This window comes from Scyliorhinus torazame, chromosome 9, assembly GCF_047496885.1.
Source record: "Scyliorhinus torazame isolate Kashiwa2021f chromosome 9, sScyTor2.1, whole genome shotgun sequence".
In the NCBI taxonomy this organism is placed as follows: Eukaryota; Metazoa; Chordata; class Chondrichthyes; order Carcharhiniformes; family Scyliorhinidae; genus Scyliorhinus; species Scyliorhinus torazame.
In genome coordinates this window covers 88,469,256-88,492,603 of record NC_092715.1, presented here as the reverse complement: position 1 = coordinate 88,492,603, position 23,348 = coordinate 88,469,256, and the positions used below count along the sequence as shown (strand labels likewise).

At 46.1% G+C, this 23,348-nt stretch overlaps 1 protein-coding gene across 12 annotated transcripts in view; it reads left to right on the top strand.

Annotated features, from left to right (window-relative positions):
* Nucleotides 1–23,348, top strand: part of mef2cb (myocyte enhancer factor 2cb) — a 425,410-nt gene that overhangs the window by 381,022 nt on the left and 21,040 nt on the right. For 7 of the 12 annotated variants that reach the window (XM_072516239.1, XM_072516242.1, XM_072516245.1 and 4 more), the window contains 2 exons: nucleotides 15,138–15,307; nucleotides 16,174–16,197. In XM_072516239.1, coding sequence (XP_072372340.1) covers nucleotides 15,138–15,307; nucleotides 16,174–16,197 — 194 coding nt within the window. The remainder of the gene's footprint in view (nucleotides 1–15,137; nucleotides 15,308–16,173; nucleotides 16,198–23,348) is intronic. The other 5 variants (XM_072516247.1, XM_072516244.1, XM_072516246.1 and 2 more) reach the window with 1 other exon arrangement.

Below are 23,348 nucleotides of genomic sequence, written 5' to 3'. Positions count from 1 at the left end.
CAACTTATTTAGTGGTTTGTTTTTCAGACTATTACACATTCCCAAAGTGTTTATTAAACAAAATGTTCATTGTTTTATTGATGCCATTTTCCCATCCCAAACAAAGTTAATGCAATGGTACATAAGTAGAGGAGTCTTTCCTGGCATATTAAAGCTGTTAGATATTTATTTGTGTTATTCAATCCATTATTTGCAAATTACACCTATGGATGTTGTAGTTCCTACTGCTATATTTGTAATAAAGCTTACAATTTTTATCATGCCTAACCATGTTAAAACATCTGAAACCACTTTACATAATGAATCACTCATCAGACTTGACTGTGTAATACCATCCCTGCTCAAGAAACATCACTTATAAAAGGCTAACAGACATTCTTTCAGAGAAAGCAATAGCTTACAACATTATAATTTTACCTTTGTTTTTGTGGTAACCATTAATGGTAACAAAAATATTAACAAGGATAACCTTTGAACATTGATTACTTAGGACCATTACTTTTACTGAACTGAGTTCTTCAAACAGTACTGTTTCTGGCTGAATTCATGAGAAATGCATACTTTTCGTCACATCAGCCACAAATCTGTGTAGGCCACACCCTATATTCCTTGCCTAATATTTTAGGTAGAAAATGCCTTTAATAACCATAATCTTCAAGTACATCATTTAAGTGAAATTCATGCTTATAATTTAGGACATTTATAAACATAAATACTGTACTTTAGATTTGATTAAAATCACTGCTCTATACTTTTCTGAAACTGCATTTTAATTAGTAGCCATCTATACTATATACAGTGACTAACATCTGTGATCTCCGTAGATCTAAGTCTAAGAGCATGAGGCAGTAGTTAAAACTCAAAGTATTAGATCTATCCTTGGCCACCTCCTATTTCTCATCTACATGCTACCCCTTGGCAATTTCATCTGAAAGTGCAGCACCGGTTTCCACACATATTTGGAGGACTCCTAGCTCTGCACCACCACCAGCTTTCTTGATCTTTCTATTCTCCCTAAATTGTCACACTGCTTGCTCAATGACCAGAACTGGGTTGAACAGAAATTTCCTTCAACTAAAAATTGGGAAATCCAAAGCCACTGGACGCGATTTAATGGGTAAAAAACAGAGTCCAGTTTTGGGTGTGTTTAGTGGTATGTTCCTTTGTGCCTGCAGTGCTTAGAAAGACCTCACTGTCAAACGACACTCTGTTTTGTTTGGCCTCACCGCACACTTTCATTTGAGCTCATCAGTGCAGAAAGAGATCGGGGCACCATTTTTAGGTGCCGCCCAGATCACCCCGATCTCTGGACCCCCCTTGGACACCCCCACCATCGCCTCTGAACACCCCACCCCACACCCCAACTTACTTGTTAGGAGATCTGCGAGACCCCCTCACCCCACATCATAAGGGCAAGGCACACCCAGGCCCAATCCTTGGCAGTGCCAACCTGGCACCCAGGCAACTTGGCACTACCAGCCTGGTACCCCAGCAGTGTCCCTGCCGGCCTGGTAGAGCCACTCAAGGCAGCCTGACAGTGCCCAGCAGGCACTGCCAGGGTGTCTGGAAGACAGTGCCAAGGTGTCCGGCTGGCAGTGCCAAGATGCCCATGTGCCAACAGAAGTGCCAGTGTACCATTTTGCCCAGAGCCCGACCACCTGGGGGGCCTCCGATGGCCTGGGAGACCAACCCCCCCCCCCCATTGGTGCTGTTACACCTGGTCCACATTTATTTGGACCAGTGCTAAATGGCGCCATAGCGAGGTGTCCCGGACGTGGGCGTTCGATCCCAGGCCGTGGGAGAATCTGGTGCACACATATTTAAGTGCGCCTAATGGCTCACGTAAGTATGCAAATCTGGATCTTGGTCAGTGAGGGCAAGATCCAGATTGCGGCATCTCATGAGATCCCATTAGATCTCACATGGTGTCCCGAGCGTCGCAATTTAACGGCCTCTTCAAGCCCCGAGTCGGGCCAGCTACTCACAGTCTGTTCCCTGGCCATTGATGCTGTCTCTCGCTCTAGCAACTGTCTGAGGTCGAACCAGATCCTTTGCAATCTTGGCATCATATTTCAAACCAAGATAGGTTTCTGACCACATATCCGCACCATTACTAAGAGTGCCTATTTTCACCTCAATGATGTCACTTGACTCAGAGGTTACTTCACCTCATCAGCTGCTGAACCTCTCACTAATGTTTTTGTTACCTCTTGACTATTCCAACAAACTCCTGGTCAGCGTCTCATTTTCTACCCTCCAGAAACTTGAAGTCATCCAAAATTCCACTGCTCGTCTCCCTAACTCACATAATGTCCCATTAACTCATCATCCTTGTGCTTGTTGAACTGCATTGTCTCTCATTTAAGCCCTTCAATTTTAAAATCCTCATCCTTATTTCAAAGTCTGTCGATGGCCATGTCCCACTAATTTCTAATCTCCTCCAGCACACAACTCTCTTAAGATATCTGCGCTCCTCCAATTCTGGCCTCTTGAGCACCCCTGATTTTAATTTTCCAAAACTGGGAGTCATGCCTTCAGCTGCTAAGGCCCTAAACTTTGTAATTCCCAACTTAAACTACTCCACCTCTCTAACTCTCTTAAGACACTCCTCCTTAAAACCTACCTAGCTTCCGTAATCTCGCCTTGTGTAGCTTAGTATCGTGTTTTGTTTGTTAATAATCCTCTGATGTGTCTTGTGATGTTTTATTTCTTTTTTTCTTTTAAATAATTTTTATTAAAGGTTTTCATAAAATATCAATAACAAAATGAGACAGAAAAAAGAACCCAACAGGGGTAAGTACAAATCACAATCTAAAAAAGCAACCCCCCAAACCCCTCCCTCCCCGTACCTAAATAATAAATTAACATTAACACCCCGACTTAAGACAACAGGTGTATACACCCCCTCAGACCCTTCCAGTGTAAATAACATAAACAAAAATAAAGTAAACCCCCCCCACCCCCCGAGCTGCTGCTGCCATTGACCAATGTCTATCGTTCTGCCAGAAAGTCTAAGAACGGTTGCCACCGCCTAAAGAAACCTTGTACCGACCCTCTCAAGGCGAATTTCACCCTCTCCAATTTAATGAACCCTGCCATATCGCTGATCCAGGATTCCACACTTGGGGGCCTCGTATCTTTCCACTGAAGGAGAATCCTCCGCCGGGCTACCAGGGACGCAAAGGCCAGAATTCCAGCCTCTTTCGCCTCCTGCACTCCCGGCTCCTCTGCCACCCCAAATATTGCGAGCCCCCAGCCCGGTTTGACCCTGGATCCTACCACCCTCGACACCGTCCTCGCTACGCCCTTCCAAAATTCCTCCAGCGCTGGGCATACCCAGAACATATGGGTGTGATTTGCTGGGCTCCCTGAGCACCTAACACACCTGTCCTCACCCCCAAAGCCTCGCGCATGAAGAGGAAGAGTTCACCCTCCCTAGGGCATCTGCCCACGTCCCCTCTTCGATCTCCTCTCCCAACTCCTACTCCCACTTACCTGTCAACTCCACCACTGAGACCTCCTCCTCCTCCTGCATCACCTGGTAAGTTTCCAAGATCTTCCCCAATCCCACCCACCCCCCCGAGAGCACCCTGTCTTGCACTGTGTGTGGCAGTAGCCGTGGGAATTCCACCACCTGCCGTCTGGCAAACGCCCTTACCTGTAAGTACCTGAAGGTGTTCCCCGGGGGGAGCCCGTACTTCTCCTGCAGCTCACCCAAGCTCACGAACTTCCCGTCCACAAACAGGTCCCCTAACTTTCGTATGCCTGCCCTGTGCCACCCCGAAAACCCTCCACCTGTTCTTCCTGGGGTGAACCGGTGGTTCCCCCGTAATGGGGTCCACGCCGAGGCCCTAACTTCCCCCCTATGCCGCCTCCACTGCCCCCAAGTTTTGAGGGCCGCCACCACCACTGGGCTCATGGTATACCTCCTTGGAGGGAGCGGCAGCGGTGCCGTTGCCAGCGCCCCCAGACTCGTACCCACACAGGACGCCGTCTCCAGCCTCTTCCATGCAGCCCCCTCCCCCTCCATCACCCACTTGCGCACCATTGTCGCATTGGCGGCCCAGTAGTACCCACAGAGGTTGGGCAGCGCCAGCCCCCCCCTATCTCTACTCCGCTCGAGGAACACCCTCGGAGTCCCTCGCGCCCACACAAACCCCATTATACTCCTGTTAACCCGCCTGAGGCAGCGGCGCCGTTGCCAGCGCCCCCAGACTCGTACCCACACAGGACGCCGTCTCCAGCCTCTTCCATGCAGCCCCCTCCATCACCCACTTGCCATTGTCGCATTGGCGGCCCAGTAGTACCCACAGAGGTTGGGCAGCGCCAGCCCCCCCCTATCTCTACTCCGCTCGAGGAACACCCTTCTCACCCTCGGAGTCCCTCGCGCCCACACAAACCCCATTATACTCCTGTTAACCCGCCTGAAAAAAGCCTTCGGGATAAACACGGGGTGGCACTGGAACAGGAACAAAAACCTTGGGAGCACCGATGTTTTATTTCTTTAAAGACACTACGTAAATAAACATTGTTGTAGATATTACCTTAAAATTTAATTTTGGATTGAGACTTTTTTCAAATAACCAATTAATTTTCCTACAGCTTCTAAAATTTTCTAAAACATTGCATCATGCTTAATGTGGAGCTCATCTAAGCTTTTGTCACATTACTGTTTTATTCATAATGAAGCCTATATTGTGCCCTTGATTTATTTGTTTCTCTGCAACTTTTCTCCACCAGTTTTCTCCTCTTTTCCAAAGATATTAATTCCATTGTATGGAATGGTTCCACTGTTTCTAGTTCCCTTCCCTGCTTCAGCCAACTGGTCATCATCAGTCATTAGTGCCACTTGGCACTATGCTTTGGCAGGCAATTCAATCAGGTATCACAGCCAAGCCTCATCCTGTCACATGATGGACAAACTCACTCTCAAATATGCACACACTTCCAGTGCAGGTTGCTAAATAGAAAGAACGTTGTTTTTTTTACTTTGTTCCCTTCAGTAACCTAAGAACATTAAAGCCACTTGTACCACACAATCAAGCTAGATAGCAAGCACAGTCTAGGTATCAAAACTTAATGACCATCCTGGTCTTTTTACCTCCATTTTCTATTGGGTAGACTCTCTGGTCTATTGGGAAAACTTAACTCATAATGCATATCTGGTGCACTCTGTGAAAACTGTAGAGACTGTCGATTACTGAAAACCTCAGATTATATCCTATCAAAGGCATTGTTTAGACCAAATTGAGTCAACAGATTGGTATTGCTGATGAATGAAATCACACTGAGGTTTACCCTTAATGGTTTCCTGATTTCACATCAGGACTTCTACATTTGCAGCTTGTGCACAAACCACATTTTCTGCAAAGTCTTGAAGCTAAGTTAATTGTTATGAACTGTAACGGAGTACAATCAATCTTCAATTCTAACAAATAAATAAAACCATGTGGTATACAGTATTAAATCCATTGCCATTAATAAATTAAGTATTTGAGATTAAAACAGTAATTTAGCAATAAACGTTCTCTTTGTAAAGTACTTTCATTAACATCTTGCAGAAAATACAATTATGCGGCTTTACATTAAAAACATGTGCTTCTCATCTTCCTGTGATTTTCCGGAATGTCTAATTTTGATATATAATTTTTTGTCCTTTATAGTGAGTAAACAATTTAGTACAGTGCTCATGGATGCATTACAGATTGTAATTTTCATGATCCACCATAATTTTAAACTGGGCTGAGGAGGAAAGTTTTAATCTGTACATTAAACGCTTTTGGGAAGATCCCTGTTCCTAGATCAAATCAAGTCATTCTGTTTCATGGATTATCTTGGGGAGGAGCACCAGGCCTCAGTGCAGGCCGCAATATTCTAAGCAAGAAGGATGCGGTTTGCATATTTGGGTATATGCAAAAAAAACTTTGTAATCGACCACATATTTTTCATTTATTTTCTTTAATTTTATGAAGGGTTTCTGCATAATTGGTTCACAATCCACAACTATGTGTTCTGAGTGTCCTTTATGAATGTTGTTATGCCAAGAAGGTTGAAGAAACTTGAATTACGTTTCTGAATGCAGACATGCTCATTTAGTAGTCTCTGAAGTTGAAATAGAAAGTATTCCTGAAAGGACTTGTGTACAAGTTGGTGCCTTTAATGGTCCAGTTAGACTGTACTTATGAGGGCAATGTGATGCAAATTTCAGGTTGACATAACTGTGCTAGCCTTGCTGTCAGAAAGAGGTTGTCTCAAACCCCTATGGACCTCAAAACAGCTGCAACATGAGAATAAACTCTTTGTTTATTAAAAATGTACCTTGTATCCTGATTGGAGCTCTGAATATGCATTAAATAAAGATGGGTAGAGCTTGAGTGGTGCAGTAGTAAATCTGTGTGTAGTAACTTTGCCAATAATCTTCTGTTGCATGATTATGATATGCAAATCATCATATAACCTGAAAGATTTTTCAGAAACACCCCAATTTCAGCATGTCATGTTATACCGTTGAATCACAGAGATTACAACACAAAAAAGGGCCTTCAGCCCATTGCTGGAACAGCTATCCCATTGTCCTTCCTACCTTCTCCATATTGCCCTGCATCTTTCTCTGATTCAAACATTTATTCATTTTTGTTTTAAAAGGTGCCTGCAAGAACTACTCCCTGCGCCAAAGCATTCTATATCCAGCAGTGCTCAGCGTAAAGATGTTTTTTCCTAACCTGCTTCTTTAGTCTTTGTGACAATTGAAGTCCAATCCCTGACCAGACTAAATAATCTTTCTCCATTTACTATCAAAACCCTTCATAATTTTAATAAATCTATTAAATCCCCTCTTAGCCTTGTCTATCTCAGTGAAAGTAATCTCAATTTCTTAAGTCCCTCCACATACCAATAGCTTTCCATTACCGGCATCAACCTAGGGATTCTGCACCACATTGCGTACTCTGCCTTGTAGATCCTCTCTATAATTGGGGCTTGGAATTGCATACAGCACACCGTTTAATCAATGCCCAGAACAAATTTATCATTACATTTTTGCTTTTGTACTTTATACCTCCTTATGACACCCAAATCGCTATTGGTCTTTTATGGCTTTGCCTGTACTGGCATTTCCGGGAAATTATATTTTTCAGGCCGGGAGACATTGGGCGTCATTCTCCGCCGGCGGGAGTCTCCGTTTTGCCGGCGCCCGGGGGTTTCCCGACGGCGTGGGGCTGCCCCACAATGGGAAACCCCATTGACCAGCCGGTGTTACGGAGACTCCCGCCGGCCGGTCGGGGCAGAAATGTGGCGGGGCGGGTAGGAGAATTTCGCCCCAGATGTTCATTCACCCCTTCAGCTTATTTTCATTGAGTGCATGCTCATTTTTTTCCCCTCCCACCTTATTCACAATGAATTACATCTGCCACTTTATTTTTCTTATTTATTCTCCCATTAGATGTGGGAGTCATTGGCAAAGCCAACATTTTTTGCCCATCCTTAATTGCCGTTGAACTTAGTGGCTTGCTCAGTCACTTTACAGGGCTGTTAGAGTCAACCACATTTCTCTGTAAGAGGTCTTACAACACCAGGTTAAAGTCCAACAGGTTTGTTTGGAATCACTAACATTCGGAGTTGGACTTTAACAAAGAACAAAGAACAAAGAAATGTACAGCACAGGAACAGGCCCTTCGGCCCTCCAAGCCCGTGCCGACCATGCTGCCCGACTAAACTACAATCTTCTACACTTCCTGGGTCCGTATCCCTCTATTCCCATCCTATTCATGTATTTGTCAAGATGCCCCTTAAATGTTACTAACTTGGTGTTGTTAGACTTCTTACTGTACCCACCCGGCATCTCCACATCACATTACTCTGGGTCTGGAGTCACATGTAGGCCAGGTCCGGTAAGGAGGGTAGACTTCCTTCACTCAAGGGTGTTAGTGAACCAGATGGATTTTTACAAAGACAATGATTTCATGGCCATCATTGCTGAGACTAGCTTTCGAATGTAGAATTCATTAATTGAATTTAAATTCCACCAGCTTGTCATTCAATCCTATAGTGTGATTTGAACCTGTGCTCCCAGAGCATTAGCCTCTTGATTACTATTCCAGTGACTAGCTATATGCTGCCACTGCCATGTTTGATTATTTGCTGCCGAATCTATGTGTTTATGAAGTCTTTTAAACTCTTTGGCCACAATCTTACGGCCACGCTGCACCTGAAAATCAGTTTGCCGTGCCATAGCGTGGCTTTTAAAAGCGGGGAGACCTTGCTGCCAGGATCTACCCGACTCGCAAAGCCTCGCGAGATTCAACTTTTAAGCCAATCTGTATTATAGAGTGAGGCTTACGTGCAGATTCCTGAGCTACATGAGGCTTTGGGATTCAACCCCTTTACCTCAGAGACCTTGGGTGAGCACTGGTTCAGCACTGGTCCCCACAGACGTGCGGGGGGCAGAGGTTGCTGAGTGAGTGCTTGCTGAGAACGCTTCTTGGCCTTTTGGCTAAGATCAACTGTATATTTGATCAAGGAAAGCTGAGGATTTCGATGTCGATCATGGATTGGAGAACACGGAGGGATTGAAGTCGTCGAAGAGGAAACGTTTAGAGCTCTGCTGCTATTTGTGTATCTACATGCTGGTCTAAGCCTCTGGTTTAGGCCTAATGCCGATACAGTTTAGACTCAACGTGTGAGCTATGGCTGCAGCTGCATCCCGACCACCAGGCTGGGGAGTGCGAAACACTGTCCGGGTTACAGTGAAGAAATCGGAAGGGGAGTCACCTGTAGACCGCAATTTCTTCGTGAAGCGGGTGCTGCTCGAGTGCTGCGGGTTTCAAGCAACAGATATCTTCTGCTTGCAAGACTTCCCCAACAATGGATATTTTGACGTTACCTTCAAGAGTATCGCAGCTTCCACCAAATTCTTGAACATGTTCAAAGAAAAAGGTAACCAGAGCCCCCTGTCTATCCTGACTGCGGAGCCTCTGACTGCGGAGCCTCTATTTACGCTACCATCTCAGCAAAACCGGTTTGTTACACTGCACACGTACAACCCCCACGTCCCCGTGTCTGATGTGCTCACGTTCCTCGCCAGGTACGTCGAGCTGAAAAGTAACAGCGTGCAACTGAAGGACACCTTTGGCATCTGGACAAGTGAGCACCAGATCAAGGTGACTCTGAGAACAGACGGCGACGGAACCATCCTGCATCCCCCCCTCCAGTTTTGCCATTGGAGGAAATCGTGGCTACCTCTACTACGTGGGACAACCACGGGTATGCCGCACCTGTGGCAAAACGGGGCACATTGCCGCCAACTGCAATGTTACCTTCTGCAAAAACTGCAGGCAGGAGGGACACATGACAAAGGACTGCAAGGAAGACAAGTGCTGCTACCTGTGTGGGGAGGCCGACCATCTTTACAGGGCCTGCCCAAAACGCGGGGCAACGTACGCACAAATCATCAGCGGCGGAGTCAAAAAGGCGACCACAGAGGAGGTTCATGCACCCTCCATCGACAAAGACACCACAGCACAGAATACTGAAAATCAACAGAAGGGCCCTCAACAAAAGGTGGAGGCCCCAGCTCAACCTGACAACTCAACCCCAACCTCATCTGGCGAGGAAGACTCAATGGAAGAGGATGGAACGAAGAATCAAGAGCCCTGGGAAACGGTGAACAGGGACAAACAAAAGAGGAAACAAAAAAATAAACTGAAGAAACCCCTGATGGGGAGTAGCAAAAAGCGGCACCTTTCAGCCAGCGGACTTAGCGCCGATACCTCCTCCGATGAGGGAAAACAAGACAAGAATCGGCCTCAAATAAAGAGGCAAAGTACCAATGTGGAACGGGATGCACAGACCTCCCAGACCACAGACAGGGAAGAAAATAAAGCACGCCGAGATCATCAACCTCTGGTGGATGGGAACAGCAATATGACCAAGGGACACCAAACGCCGGACATTAAAAATAAGGTCACAGACCAACTCCAGAAATTAACGAGCAGCAACAACCCAGGCGAAAACCGGCCTGCAACCCCAACACCCACTGAATGCCACGAAAGTCGCCAGGGCTACACTACCCCCCCCCCCCCCCCCCCCCCCCCCCAATGCATCCCCGTCGAGTTCACGGGCCCAGTGCGGACCAGGACAGCTTTCTCAGCCCTGCAACTGTGCAACAGTTTGCGAGCACCACCGGCATGCTGGGGAACATTCAACAGCTGGAACACCCAACTACATAGACTCTGGACTCTGAGACTGGTAAATCTACCTTTTTAAAATGGGGTTTAAAATTGCATCTATAAATGTGCAAAGCATTAAAGATACTTCGCGGTGTGTAGCCACACTCAGCTACTTAGCAAACGTGAAAGCCAACCTACTGTTCCTGCAGGAGTGTGGAATTCCTCACCTCAGCAACTACAGGCGCTGGTCGAGCTGGTGGTCCCACAGGCCATCCATCTGGTCAGGAGGAAACGACTGTCGTTCCTCTGGCTTGGGTATTCTGCTGCTGGGAGGCAACTTCACCATCTCCGACGTTAAGGAGGTAGTGGGTGGACGCCTTCTTGAAGCAGAAGTTAAATACAAAAACGTCCCTCTCAGACTCATTAACGTGTACGCCCCGGCAGTAAAGAGTGAGCGGCTGGCAGTCCTTCAGCAACTCCCACTGCTGTTGGCCACCTCCAAGCCTGTCATTCTGGGTGGTGACTTCAACTGCATCATCGATGCGGCTGGACAATCCAGCAGAACCAACAGCAAACTAGACGCTACGTCCAGGCTCCTGATAGAAACGGTAAAAGACACCAAGCTGCTCGACGTCTTCAGCAACCCTGCAGACGGAGCGCAGCGTAGATACACATGGTCATGGCCAGACGGGTCCGTCCGCTCCAGGATAGACTTCTTCTTTGTGTCCCGTGCTTTCACGGTCAGGTCCGGTGTTCTTCTCTGACCACTGCCTCCTACTGGCCGACTGCTACCTGCAGAAAAACAAAGGGGCGGGCGGGGGACATGGAAGCTGAATGCAAAACTGTTGACTCCAGAGAACCTTGAGGAACTTAAAAGGGATTACAAAGGTTGGAGAACCGTGAAGCGCCTCTTTGAGTCTCCACATCTCTGGTGGGAAGCAATCAAAGGGAACATCAAAAGGTTTTTCATCCTCAAAGGCATTCAAAAGGTGAGAGAGAGACGAGGGGTCATGTCCAGGCTCCAGAAAAGCATGCAGAATTTGCTCCAGCTGCAGTTGATGGGGGTTGATGTCAAGGAGGATCTCCAAGAGGTGAAGAGCCAGCAAGTCTCACTCTACACCTCGGAGGCCTCCAAGGTTATCTTCTGTTCCAGAGTCTGCTCCATGGAGCAGGATGAAAAGTGCTCACGCTTCTTCTTCCAAAAGGTGCACAGAGAGACCTCTGTGATCAGCAGCCTGAAGGAAGAAGATGGCTCTGTAAAGTCATTGCAGTCTGACATCCTGAGGATCAGTAAATCCTTTTATGCCGGACTGTATGATCTGAAGCCAACAGATAGCACTGTTTCCCAGACCTTCCTGTCGTCTATCATGGAGGTCTTTGGCGATATCGAGTGGGGAAAACCTGGACAAACCGCTAACTCTGGAAGAGCTGACAAGGCCGTCAGGTCCTTTGAGACGAGTAAAAGTCCCGGAAGCAACGGCTTACCGGCTGAGTTGTATTTGGCTCTGTGGGACTGGATGGGCCCAGACCTGCTGGAAGTGTACGAGAGTATGCTTCTGGACGGCAGCATGTCAGAATCCATGAGGAAAGGCATCATCACCCTCATCTACAAGCAGAAGGGGGAAAGGGAAGAAATTCGAAATTGGCGACCATTTCACTGTTGAATGTGGATTATAAAATTCTAGCCAAGGTCATCGCCAATCGGGTCAGGTCTGCTCTGGAGTCGGTGATCCACCCTGACCAGACCTGTGCTGTACCCGGCAGGAAGATCTCTGATAGCCTCGCGCTACTCAGGGATACGATCGCCTACATGCAAGTCAGGAGAGTGGACACGTACCTCATCAGCCTTGACCAGGAGAAGGCTTTTGACAGAATATCGCACACCTACATGATGGATGTGCTCTCCAAAATGGGGTTTGGGGAGGGATTCGCAATTGGATCAAACTGCTCTACACAAACATCTATAGCGCAATCAATGGGTGGGAATCAGAAAAGTTCCAGATCAAATCTGGAGTCAGGCAGGGCTGCCCACTCTCCTCAGCCCTGTTTGTGTGCTGCATAGAACCCTTTGCCGAGTCCATCAGGAAGGATCCGGGTATAAGAGGAGTGACGATCCCAGGCAGCGGAGGTGTGCAAGTTAAGGCCTCCCTGAACATGGACGACGTCACCGTCTTCTGCTCGGATCCCACATCTGTATGCAGGCTGTTGAATGCCTGCGACCAGTTTGAACTGGCCTCGGGAGCCAAGGTAAACCGCGGCAAGAGCGAGGCCATGTTCTTTGGGAACTGGGCCGACCAGTCCTTTGTCCCCTTCACTGTCAGGTCAGATTACCTGAAGATGCTGGGAATATGGTTTGGAGCGGCTGGGGCGTGCTCCAAAAACTGGGAGGAGCGCATTGCCAAGGTAAGACAGAAACTGGGCTGGTGGGAGCAACGCTCCCTGTCCATTGCAGGCAAAACCATGATCATCAGGTGTGAGGCACTCTCGGTGTTACTACACGTAGCGCAGGTCTGGCCCATTACCCGACCCTATGCCGCAGCAGTCACCCGGGCCATCTTCGAATTTATCTGGAGATCCAAGATGGACCATGTCCGAAGTGACACCATGTACAAACCTCTGGATAAGGGAGGAAGAAACATACCCAACGTCTCCCTCATCCTGATGGCCACCTTTGTGTGCAGCTGCATCCCGGTATGCAAACACCAAGTGTCACTACATACTGAGGTTCTATCTGTCCCCGGTGTTACGCAGGATGGGCCTGGCCTCATTGCCGCGGAACGCTCCAAGTAGTTGGACCGTGCCGTGCCACCTGTCCCTCGTGGAAAGGTTTTTGAAGAAAAACACCTTTGACCACAAGGCAATGAAGCAGTGCTCAGCACGTAATGTCCTCGAGGCCCTCAGGGAAAAGGAGACTATGGAGGACGTTGGACGGTTCCCTGAGCAGACTGTCAGAGTCATCTGGCAGAACGCTTCATCACCAGAACTTACAAACAAGCACCAAGACCTAGCTTGGCTGGTGGTGAGAAGGGCCCTCCCCGTCAGATTCTTCATGTCCACCCGAAGGCTCAGCGCCGTTGCACGCTGCCCTCGGAGTGGCTGTGGGGGAAATGAGAGGGTCACCCACCTATTTGTGGAATGTGCCTTTGCAAAGAAGGCCTGGAGAGAGATGCAGTGGTATTTGTCAAGGTTTATCCCGAGCAGCTCTGTGACACAGGGCTCTGTGCTCTACGGACTGTTTCCAGGGACACACACCAAAACAAACATGAACTGCTGCTGGAAGGTCATCAACTCGGTGAAAGATGCTCTTTGGTCTGCCCGGAACTTGCTGATCTTCCAGTGCAAAGAACTGTCCTCGACCGAGTGTTGCAGACTGGCACATTCCAAGGTCCAGGACTACGTGCTAAGGGACGCACTCATGCTTGGGGCAGCTGCCGCCAAGGTGCAATGGGGAAAGACCACTGTGTAAGGTCTTCCCAGCAAATGTACACTGAGGGGCGGGTAACAGTGTAAACCCCCCTCGGTCTGGGTCATTAACACTCCAATGTACAAAAGAAACATGACAATGTAAATATTTAAGAAAGAATTGTAATGTAAAGAGGGATATGTAGGTAATGTCATCCGAATTGAATGGAAGAAAGTCAAGGGAATGTGCAACGCTGATGGAAATGTACTGTCAGGACAATTCTAAATGTTCTGTAATATTTATTATGGATTTTACGAATAAAGTATACTTTTTGTAAAAATAAAACTGATCCCCACAGACAGAATGCCACTTGTGGGGGTCTCCCAGGTCCCCAGCTACATGCCCTTTGAGCAGGGTGATGCCCTGGCACTGCTGGTACCACCCGGGTACCCTGGCAGTGGCACCTGGGTGGTAGCCTGGCATTGTCCAGGTGGCACTGCCAGCTTGCATTTGCACTGCTAAGGTGCCAAGCTGGCATTTTTTGTGTGTGCATGATTGGGCCAGGGTTGCCTGATGTGGGTGCTGGGGTGGGGAGGGGGGGGAGGGGGAGATGCTGCTAGCTTTTAAAAGGCATAATACGCTAGAAGGTGGAGAAATACTAATTACCTCAGGAAATATAATCATTAATACATCAGTGTTTCCATTTCAACTATGACCATTAATTGAGCTCCTTCATGCGTCCGGTAGTAAGTAATCCAGATTACCTGCTCCTGATATCAACGATGTGGAGATGCCAGCGTCGGACTGGGGTGAGCGCAGAAGGAAGTCTTACAATACCAGGTTAAAATCCATCAGGTTTGTTTCAAACACTGATTCACCTGAGGAAGGAGCAGTGCTTGAAACAAACCTGTTGGACTTTAACCTGATATCAACAGCACTCCTAGTTTAAACAAAAATATTCCAGAAATTATTGATGCCTTTTGTTGACACATTTTTTACAAAATGGGAATTGGTGGAGCCATTGGGCAGGATTCTCCAGTTCCCCAGCCGCGTGTTCCTCGGCGACGTGCCGTTCACTTGCAATAGGATTCTATCTTCGCGCCACTTGTCAATGGGATTTCCCATCGAAACCACCTCCCCTTCGCGAAACCCGCTGCCGGGGGTGCGCTGCCAGCTTGAAAAGAGTATCCTGACGACCGGAGAATTCCGGCCTTTGATTTCATAATCTGTTTCTTAGGACAATTAATAAAACATACTTTTTAAAGAACTGTACTGATATTAATTCAAGCATATTAAATGTTAGATGCTGAGATTCTGAGACAAATAGCATTTCATTGGTGCACTTCATTGATACAGTCCTTTCGTACTGCCAAAGGTTTGATAAAGCGTCATGGAAATTAACAGATGTCAAAAATAGATGTGTTGTATTTGTGGCCATAATTATTATTATATTAATTTTATTTATTCCCATGAAAGATCAGCTATTGACCACTAATTTCTAATTTGAAGTGATTTCTCTGTTATATGTTAAATATATGGTCGCTGATAATTAATCTTTTATGCAACAGGAAATGGGTATGGAAATCCCCGTAATTCGCCAGGTTTGCTGGTCTCGCCTGGCAGTATGAACAAGAACATGCAAACCAAGTCACCCCCTCCCATGAATTTGGGAATGAACAATCGGAAACCTGACCTCCGGGTTCTCATCCCGCCAGGTTCAAAGAATATGCCATCAGTGGTAAGCCTGAACTTTTTTTCCCAGAATCTTCTAAAACAAAAGATACATACAAATTATACATACAATAGAACTTGGAATAAAATTTAGCATTTCTGCTTTTTTTCGTTAGACTGGAAGAAGATTTTAACTTGTTTTGTGGGTAAAGAAAAAATTGGTAGTATGATGATGCATAATAACTCTACTTAATTCTGTAAAACAAAGTAGAATTGAACCCCACTGAATGAATATTTAAATCCTCCTTTCAGGGATGAATGCACAAAAATAGAAAGAAATAACCTAAAGGAACAGCTTTAAATGGGTGGTAATTTAAATTTGCCGTGCCACAAAGTGGTGTGTTGCAGGTACATACTTGCAATACCACACAAAATATGGATGTTGATCTTTCTTAATCCATTAAAGAGAAGTGCTATGCAATCCCTGGCATTCTCACATAAGGAAGGCAAATAAAGGAGAGTATTTCCAGGGATACTGCCTCCCTCTAGGTAGTACTGGGCTCCATGCTGATTGGCTAAAACCGAGAAGCAGGTCACAGGTGGAAGCACCTTAGAGGGAATAGTGCAAAAAGCTAAAAAGAGAACTGAATATGTACGATGGATTGCAAAATTCTGAAACGTACATGCAGTCTGTAAATCGATGGATTTATATTGTGATTGGAGCCCCAGGTGAGTGCAATTCCTATCTACCTTTGTCTTCCCAAATCAAGCGTTACCATAGATCAAATCCCAAATACTGCAGATGCTGGAAATCTGAAACAAAAAACAGAAAATGCTGGAAATACTCAGCAGGCCAGGTAGCACCTGTGGGGAGAGAAACAGAGTTAACGTTTCAGCTAACAGTTATCCATTGCTCCCTTTCTATGCTGTCAGTCTGAGGATGTTGATTTATTACAGGTAAGTGAGAGTTCTGCTGATACATTCAAACCATTTCCAAACTCTTAGATAATAGTAACTTCTGATTTGTTTTTCTGAACCATAGCATTTGTCTACAACTGCTGAACCATAGCATTGACCTCTACCTACTGAACCATAGCATTGACCCACACCTACTGAACCGTAGCATTGACCCACAACTGCTGAACCATAGCATTGACCTCTACCTACTGAACCATAGCATTGACCTACAGCTGCTGAATCATAGCATCGACCCGCAACTGCTGAACCGTAGCATTGACCTACACCTACTGAACCGTAGCATTGACCCACAACTACTGAACCAGAGCATTGACCTACACCTACTGAACCGTAGCATTGACCCACACCTGCTGAACCATAGCATTGACTCACAACTACTGAACCATAGCATTGACCCACACCTGCTGAACCATAGCATTGACCCACAACTACTGAACCATAGCATTGACCCACACCTACTGAACCATAGCATTGACCCACAACTACTGAACCATAGCATTGACCCACACCTGCTGAACCATAGCATTGACCCACAACTACTGAACCATAGCATTGACCCACAACTACTGAACCATAGCATTGACCCACAACTACTGAACCATAGCATTGACCTACACCTACTGAACCGTAGCATTGACCCATAACTACTGAACCAGAGCATTGACCCACAACTACTGAACCGTAGCATTGACCCACAGCTGCTGAACCATAGCATTGACCTACACCTACTGAACCGTAGCATTGACCCATAACTACTGAACCATAGCATTGACCAACAACTGCTGAACAATAGCATTGACCCACAACTACTGAACCAGAGCATTGACCCACAACTGCTTTACCATAGCATTGACCTACAACTACTGAACCATAGCTTTGACCCACAACTACTGAACCGTAGCATTGACCCACAACTATTGAACAATAGCATTGACCCACAACTGCTTAACCATAGCATTGACCTACAACTACTGAACCATAGCATTGACCCACAACTACTGAACCATAGCATTGACCTACACCTACTGAACCATAGCATTGACCTACACCTACTGAACCATAGCATTGACCTACAACTGTTGAACAATAGCATTAACCCACAATTGCTTAACCGTAGCATTGACCTACACCTACTGAACCATAGCATTGACCCACAACTACTGAACCATAGCATTGACCTACACCTACTGAACCGTAGCATTGACCCATAGCTACTGAACCATAGCATTGACCTACAACTACTGAACCATAGCATTGACCTACAACTGTTGAACAATAGCATTGACCCACAACTGCTTAACCATAGCATTGACCTACACTTGCTGAACCATAGCATTGACCCACAACTGCTGAACCATAGCATTGACCCACAACTACTGAACCATAGCATTGACCCACAACTACTGAACCATAGCTTTCACCGACAGCTGCTGAACCTTAGCATTGACCTACACTTACTGAACCATAGCATTGACCCACAACTGCTGAACCATAGCATTGACCCACAACTACTGAACCATAGCTTTCACCTACACCTACTGAACCATAGCATTGACCCACAGCTGCTGAACCATAGCATTGACCCACAACTACTGAATCATAGCATTGACCCACAACTACTGAACCATAGCATTGACCCACAACTACTGAACCAGAGCATTGACCCACAACTACTGAACCAGAGCATTGACCCACAACTACTGAACCATAGCTTTCACCTACACTTACTGAACCATAGCATTGACCCACAACTACTGAACCATAGCATTGACCCACACCTGCTGAACCATAGCATTGACCCACAACTGCTGAACCATAGCATTGACCCACAGCTGCTGAACCATAGTATTGACCTACACCTGCTGAACCATAGCATTGACCTACAACTACTGAACCATAGCATTGACCCAAAGCTGCTGAACCATAGCATTGACCCACAACTGTTGAACCATAGCATTGACCTACACCTACTGAACCATAGCATTGACCCACAACTACTGAACCATAGCATTGACCCACACCTGCTGAACCATAGCATTGACCCACACCTGCTGAACCATAGCATTGACCCACAACTGCTGAACCATAGCATTGACCCACAGCTGCTGAACCATAGTATTGACCTACACCTGCTGAACCATAGCATTGACCTACAACTACTGAACCATAGCATTGACCCAAAGCTGCTGAACCATAGCATTGACCCACAACTGTTGAACCATAGCATTGACCTACACCTACTGAACCATAGCATTGACCCACAACTACTGAACCATAGCATTGACCCACACCTGCTGAACCATAGCATTGACCCACAACTGCTGAACCATAGCATTGACCCACAGCTGCTGAACCATAGTATTGACCTACACCTGCTGAACCATAGCATTGACCTACAACTACTGAACCATAGCATTGACCCACAGCTGCTGAACCATAGCATTGACCCACAACTGTTGAACCATAGCATTGACCTACACCTACTGAACCATAGCACTGACCCACACCTACTGAACCATAGCATTGACCCACAACTACTGAACCATAGCATTGACCCACACCTGCTGAACCATAGCATTGACCCACAACTGCTGAACCATAGCATTGACCCACAGCTGCTGAACCATAGTATTGACCTACACCTGCTGAACCATAGCATTGACCTACAACTACTGAACCATAGCATTGACCCAAAGCTGCTGAACCATAGCATTGACCCACAACTGTTGAACCATAGCATTGACCTACACCTACTGAACCATAGCATTGACCCACAACTACTGAACCATAGCATTGACCCACACCTGCTGAACCATAGCATTGACCCACACCTGCTGAACCATAGCATTGACCCACAACTGCTGAACCATAGCATTGACCCACAGCTGCTGAACCATAGTATTGACCTACACCTGCTGAACCATAGCATTGACCTACAACTACTGAACCATAGCATTGACCCAAAGCTGCTGAACCATAGCATTGACCCACAACTGTTGAACCATAGCATTGACCTACACCTACTGAACCATAGCATTGACCCACAACTACTGAACCATAGCATTGACCCACACCTGCTGAACCATAGCATTGACCCACAACTGCTGAACCATAGCATTGACCCACAGCTGCTGAACCATAGTATTGACCTACACCTGCTGAACCATAGCATTGACCTACAACTACTGAACCATAGCATTGACCCACAGCTGCTGAACCATAGCATTGACCCACAACTGTTGAACCATAGCATTGACCTACACCTACTGAACCATAGCACTGACCCACACCTACTGAACCATAGCACTGACCCACAACTACTGAACCATAGCATTGACCCACAACTGCTGAACCATAGCATTCACCAACAGCTGCTGAACCATAGCATTGACCCACAGCTGCTGAACCATAGCATTGACCCACAGCTGCTGAACCATAGCATTGACCCACAGCTGCTGAACCATAGCATTGACCTACACCTACTGAACCATAGCATTGACCCACAACTACTGAACCATAGCATTGACCCACAACTGCTGAACCATAGCATTGACCCACAACTGCTGAACCATAGCATTGACCTACACCGACTGAACCATAGCATTGACCTACACCTACTGAACCGTAGCTTTGACCCACAACTACTGAACTATAGCATTGACCCACAACTACTGAACCATAGCATTGACCCACAACTACTGAACCATTGCATTGACCTACACCTGCTGAACCATAGCATTGACCCACAACTACTGAACCATAGCATTGACCCACAACTGCTGAACCATAGCATTGACCTACAACTACTGAACCGTAGCATTGACCCACAACTACTGAACCATAGCATTGACCCACAACTACTGAACCATAGCATTGACCCACAACTACTGAACCATTGCATTGACGTACACCTGCTGAACCATAGCATTGACCCACAACTACTGAACCATAGCATTGACCCACAACTGCTGAACCATAGCATTGACCTACAACTACTGAACCGTAGCATTGACCCACAACTACTGAACCATAGCATTGACCCACAACTGCTGAACCGTAGCATTGACCCACAACTGCTGAATCATAGCATTGACCTACACCTACTGAACCATAGCATTGACCCACAACTGCTGAACCATAGCATTGACCTACAACTACTGAACCATAGCATTGACCTACACCTACTGAACCGTAGCATTGACCCACAACTGCTGAACCATAGCATTGACCTACACCTACTGAACCATAGCATTGACCCACAACTGCTGAACCATAGCATTGACCTACACCTGCTGAACCATAGCATTGACCCACAACTACTGAATCATAGCATTGACCCACAACTGCTGAATCATAGCATTGACCTACACCTACTGAACCATAGCATTGACCCACAACTGCTGAACCATAGCATTGACCTACAACTACTGAACCATAGCATTGACCTACACCTACTGAACCATAGCATTGACCTACACCTACTGAACTATAGCATTGACCCACAACTACTGAACCATAGCATTGACCTACACCTACTGAACCGTAGCATTGACCCACAACTGTTGAACAATAGCATTGACCCACAACTGCTTAACCATAGCATTGACCTACACCGACTGAACCATAGCATTGACCCACAACTACTGAACCATAGCATTGACCCACAACTTCTGAACCATAGCATTGACCCACAACTGCTGAACCATAGCATTGACCCACAACTGCTGAACCATAGCATTGACCCACAATTACGGAACCATAGCATTGACCCACACCTACTGAACCATAGCATTGACCCACAACTGCTGAACCATAGCATTGACCTACACCTGCTGAACAATAGCATTGACCCACAACTACTGAACCATAGCATTGACCCACAACTACTGAACCGTAGCATTGACCCCCACCTACTGAACCGTAGCATTGACCCACAACTGCTGAACCATAGCATTAACCCACACCTACTGAACCGTAGGATTGACCCACACCTACTGAACCATAGCATTGACCCACACCTGCTGAACAATAGCATTGACCCACAACTACTGAACCATAGCATTGACCCACACCTGCTGAACAATAGCAATGACCTACACCTACTGAACCATAGCATTGACCTACTCCTACTGAACAATAGCATTGACCCACAACTACTGAACCGTAGCATTGACCCACACCTGCTGAACCATAGCATTGACCCACAACTGCTGAACCGTAGCATTGACCTACACCTACTGAATCATAGCATTGACCTACACCTACTGAATCATAGCATTGACCTACTCCTACTGAATCATAGCATTGACCCACAACTGCTGAACCATAGCATTGACCCACAACTGCTGAACCATAGCATTGACCTACACCTACTGAACCATAGCATTGACCTACACCTACTGAATCATAGCATTGACCTACTCCTACTGAATCATAGCATTGACCCACAACTGCTGAACCATAGCATTGACCCACAACTGCTGAACCATAGCATTGACCTACACCTACTGAACCATAGCATTGACCTACACCTACTGAACCATAGCATTGACCCACAACTGCTGAATCATAGCATTCACCAACAGCTGCTGAACCAGAGCATTGACCCACACCTGCTGAATCATAGCATTGACCCACAACTACTGAACCATAGCATTGACCCACACCTGCTGAACCATAGCATTGACCTACAGCTGCTGAACCACAGCATTGACCTACACTTACTGAACCATAGCATTGACCCACACCTACTGAACCATAGCATTGACCCACACCTGCTGAACCATAGCATTGACCTACAGCTGCTGAACGACAGCATTGACCCACAACTGCTGAACCATAGCATTGATTTACAACTGTGAACCATTGCATTGACCTACACCTACTGAATCATAGCATTGACCTACACCTACTGAACCATAGCATTGATCTACACCTACTGAACCTTAGCATTGATTTACAACTGTGAACCATTGCATTGACCTACACCTACTGAATCATAGCATTGACCTACACCTACTGAACCATAGCATTGATCTACACCTACTGAACCTTAGCATTGATTTACAACAGTGAACCATAGCATTGACCTGCACTTACTGAACCATAGCATTGACCTACACCTATTGAACCATAGCATTGACCCACAACTGTAAACCATAGCATTGACCTACACCTACACCTACTGAACCATAGCATTGACTTACAACTGTGAACCATAGCATTTACCTACAACCCCTGTTCTCATTTGTACAATAGCCATTATCTTCAGGTTCACATTACTTTTGAAATAACCAGGGTAGGCAGTGGTTTTTAGTACAAACCTGTTTAGCAAATAAGATACTTTATTTTTATTTTCTTTCTTAAATGTAGTTCTCAAATTATGTATACTTCTTGAGCCTGGGAGTTCCACACCTATGGTTTTCATAAAGCTTAAAAGCCAGGTTTAGTTGGGTTGAAGCTGTAACATTGGGATGGTATTCACCTGGGCCATGACGAGATCAATATTTTGATGAGTCATATAACTAGAGAGAGATTTAAGCTAAAAAAAAATTTTTGGGGGGGGGGGATCATGTAAGGAAAGGTGTGGTAAAGTAAAGGGAAATGACAAGTCAATAGAGCAAGGTAGCAAGATTTGGATGATAATAACCAGAGTGTGACTGGAAGGTACAGAGCTTAGAAACTTAAAATTGCACCAGCAGATAAGGCCAGAGTTTGCAGAAATGGTAAAAGTCCAAATTAAAGGTTCTGTATCTGGATGTGAATTTGCAACAAAAGGGACGAATTGTTAGCACAAATAGAAATGAATATGTATGATCTGATTGCCATTACAGAGACACTGTTGTAAGATGACCAAGACGGGGACCCGAATATTCAGGTGTATTTGACATTACAAAAAGCTAGGAAGTTAGGGAAAGGTAGTGGGGTAGCTTTGCTAATTAAGAATGACATTAGCACAGTAATGAGAAATGACCTTAGCTCGAAAGATCAAGATATATAAACAGTTTAGTTAGATACGAGAAATAGGAAAGGCAAGAGGACAGTTGCGGGAGTAATTTACAGGTCCCCTAACAATAGCTACACTGTATGGTACAGTATACAGGAAAATGTGTGGTAGAAAGATATTGCAA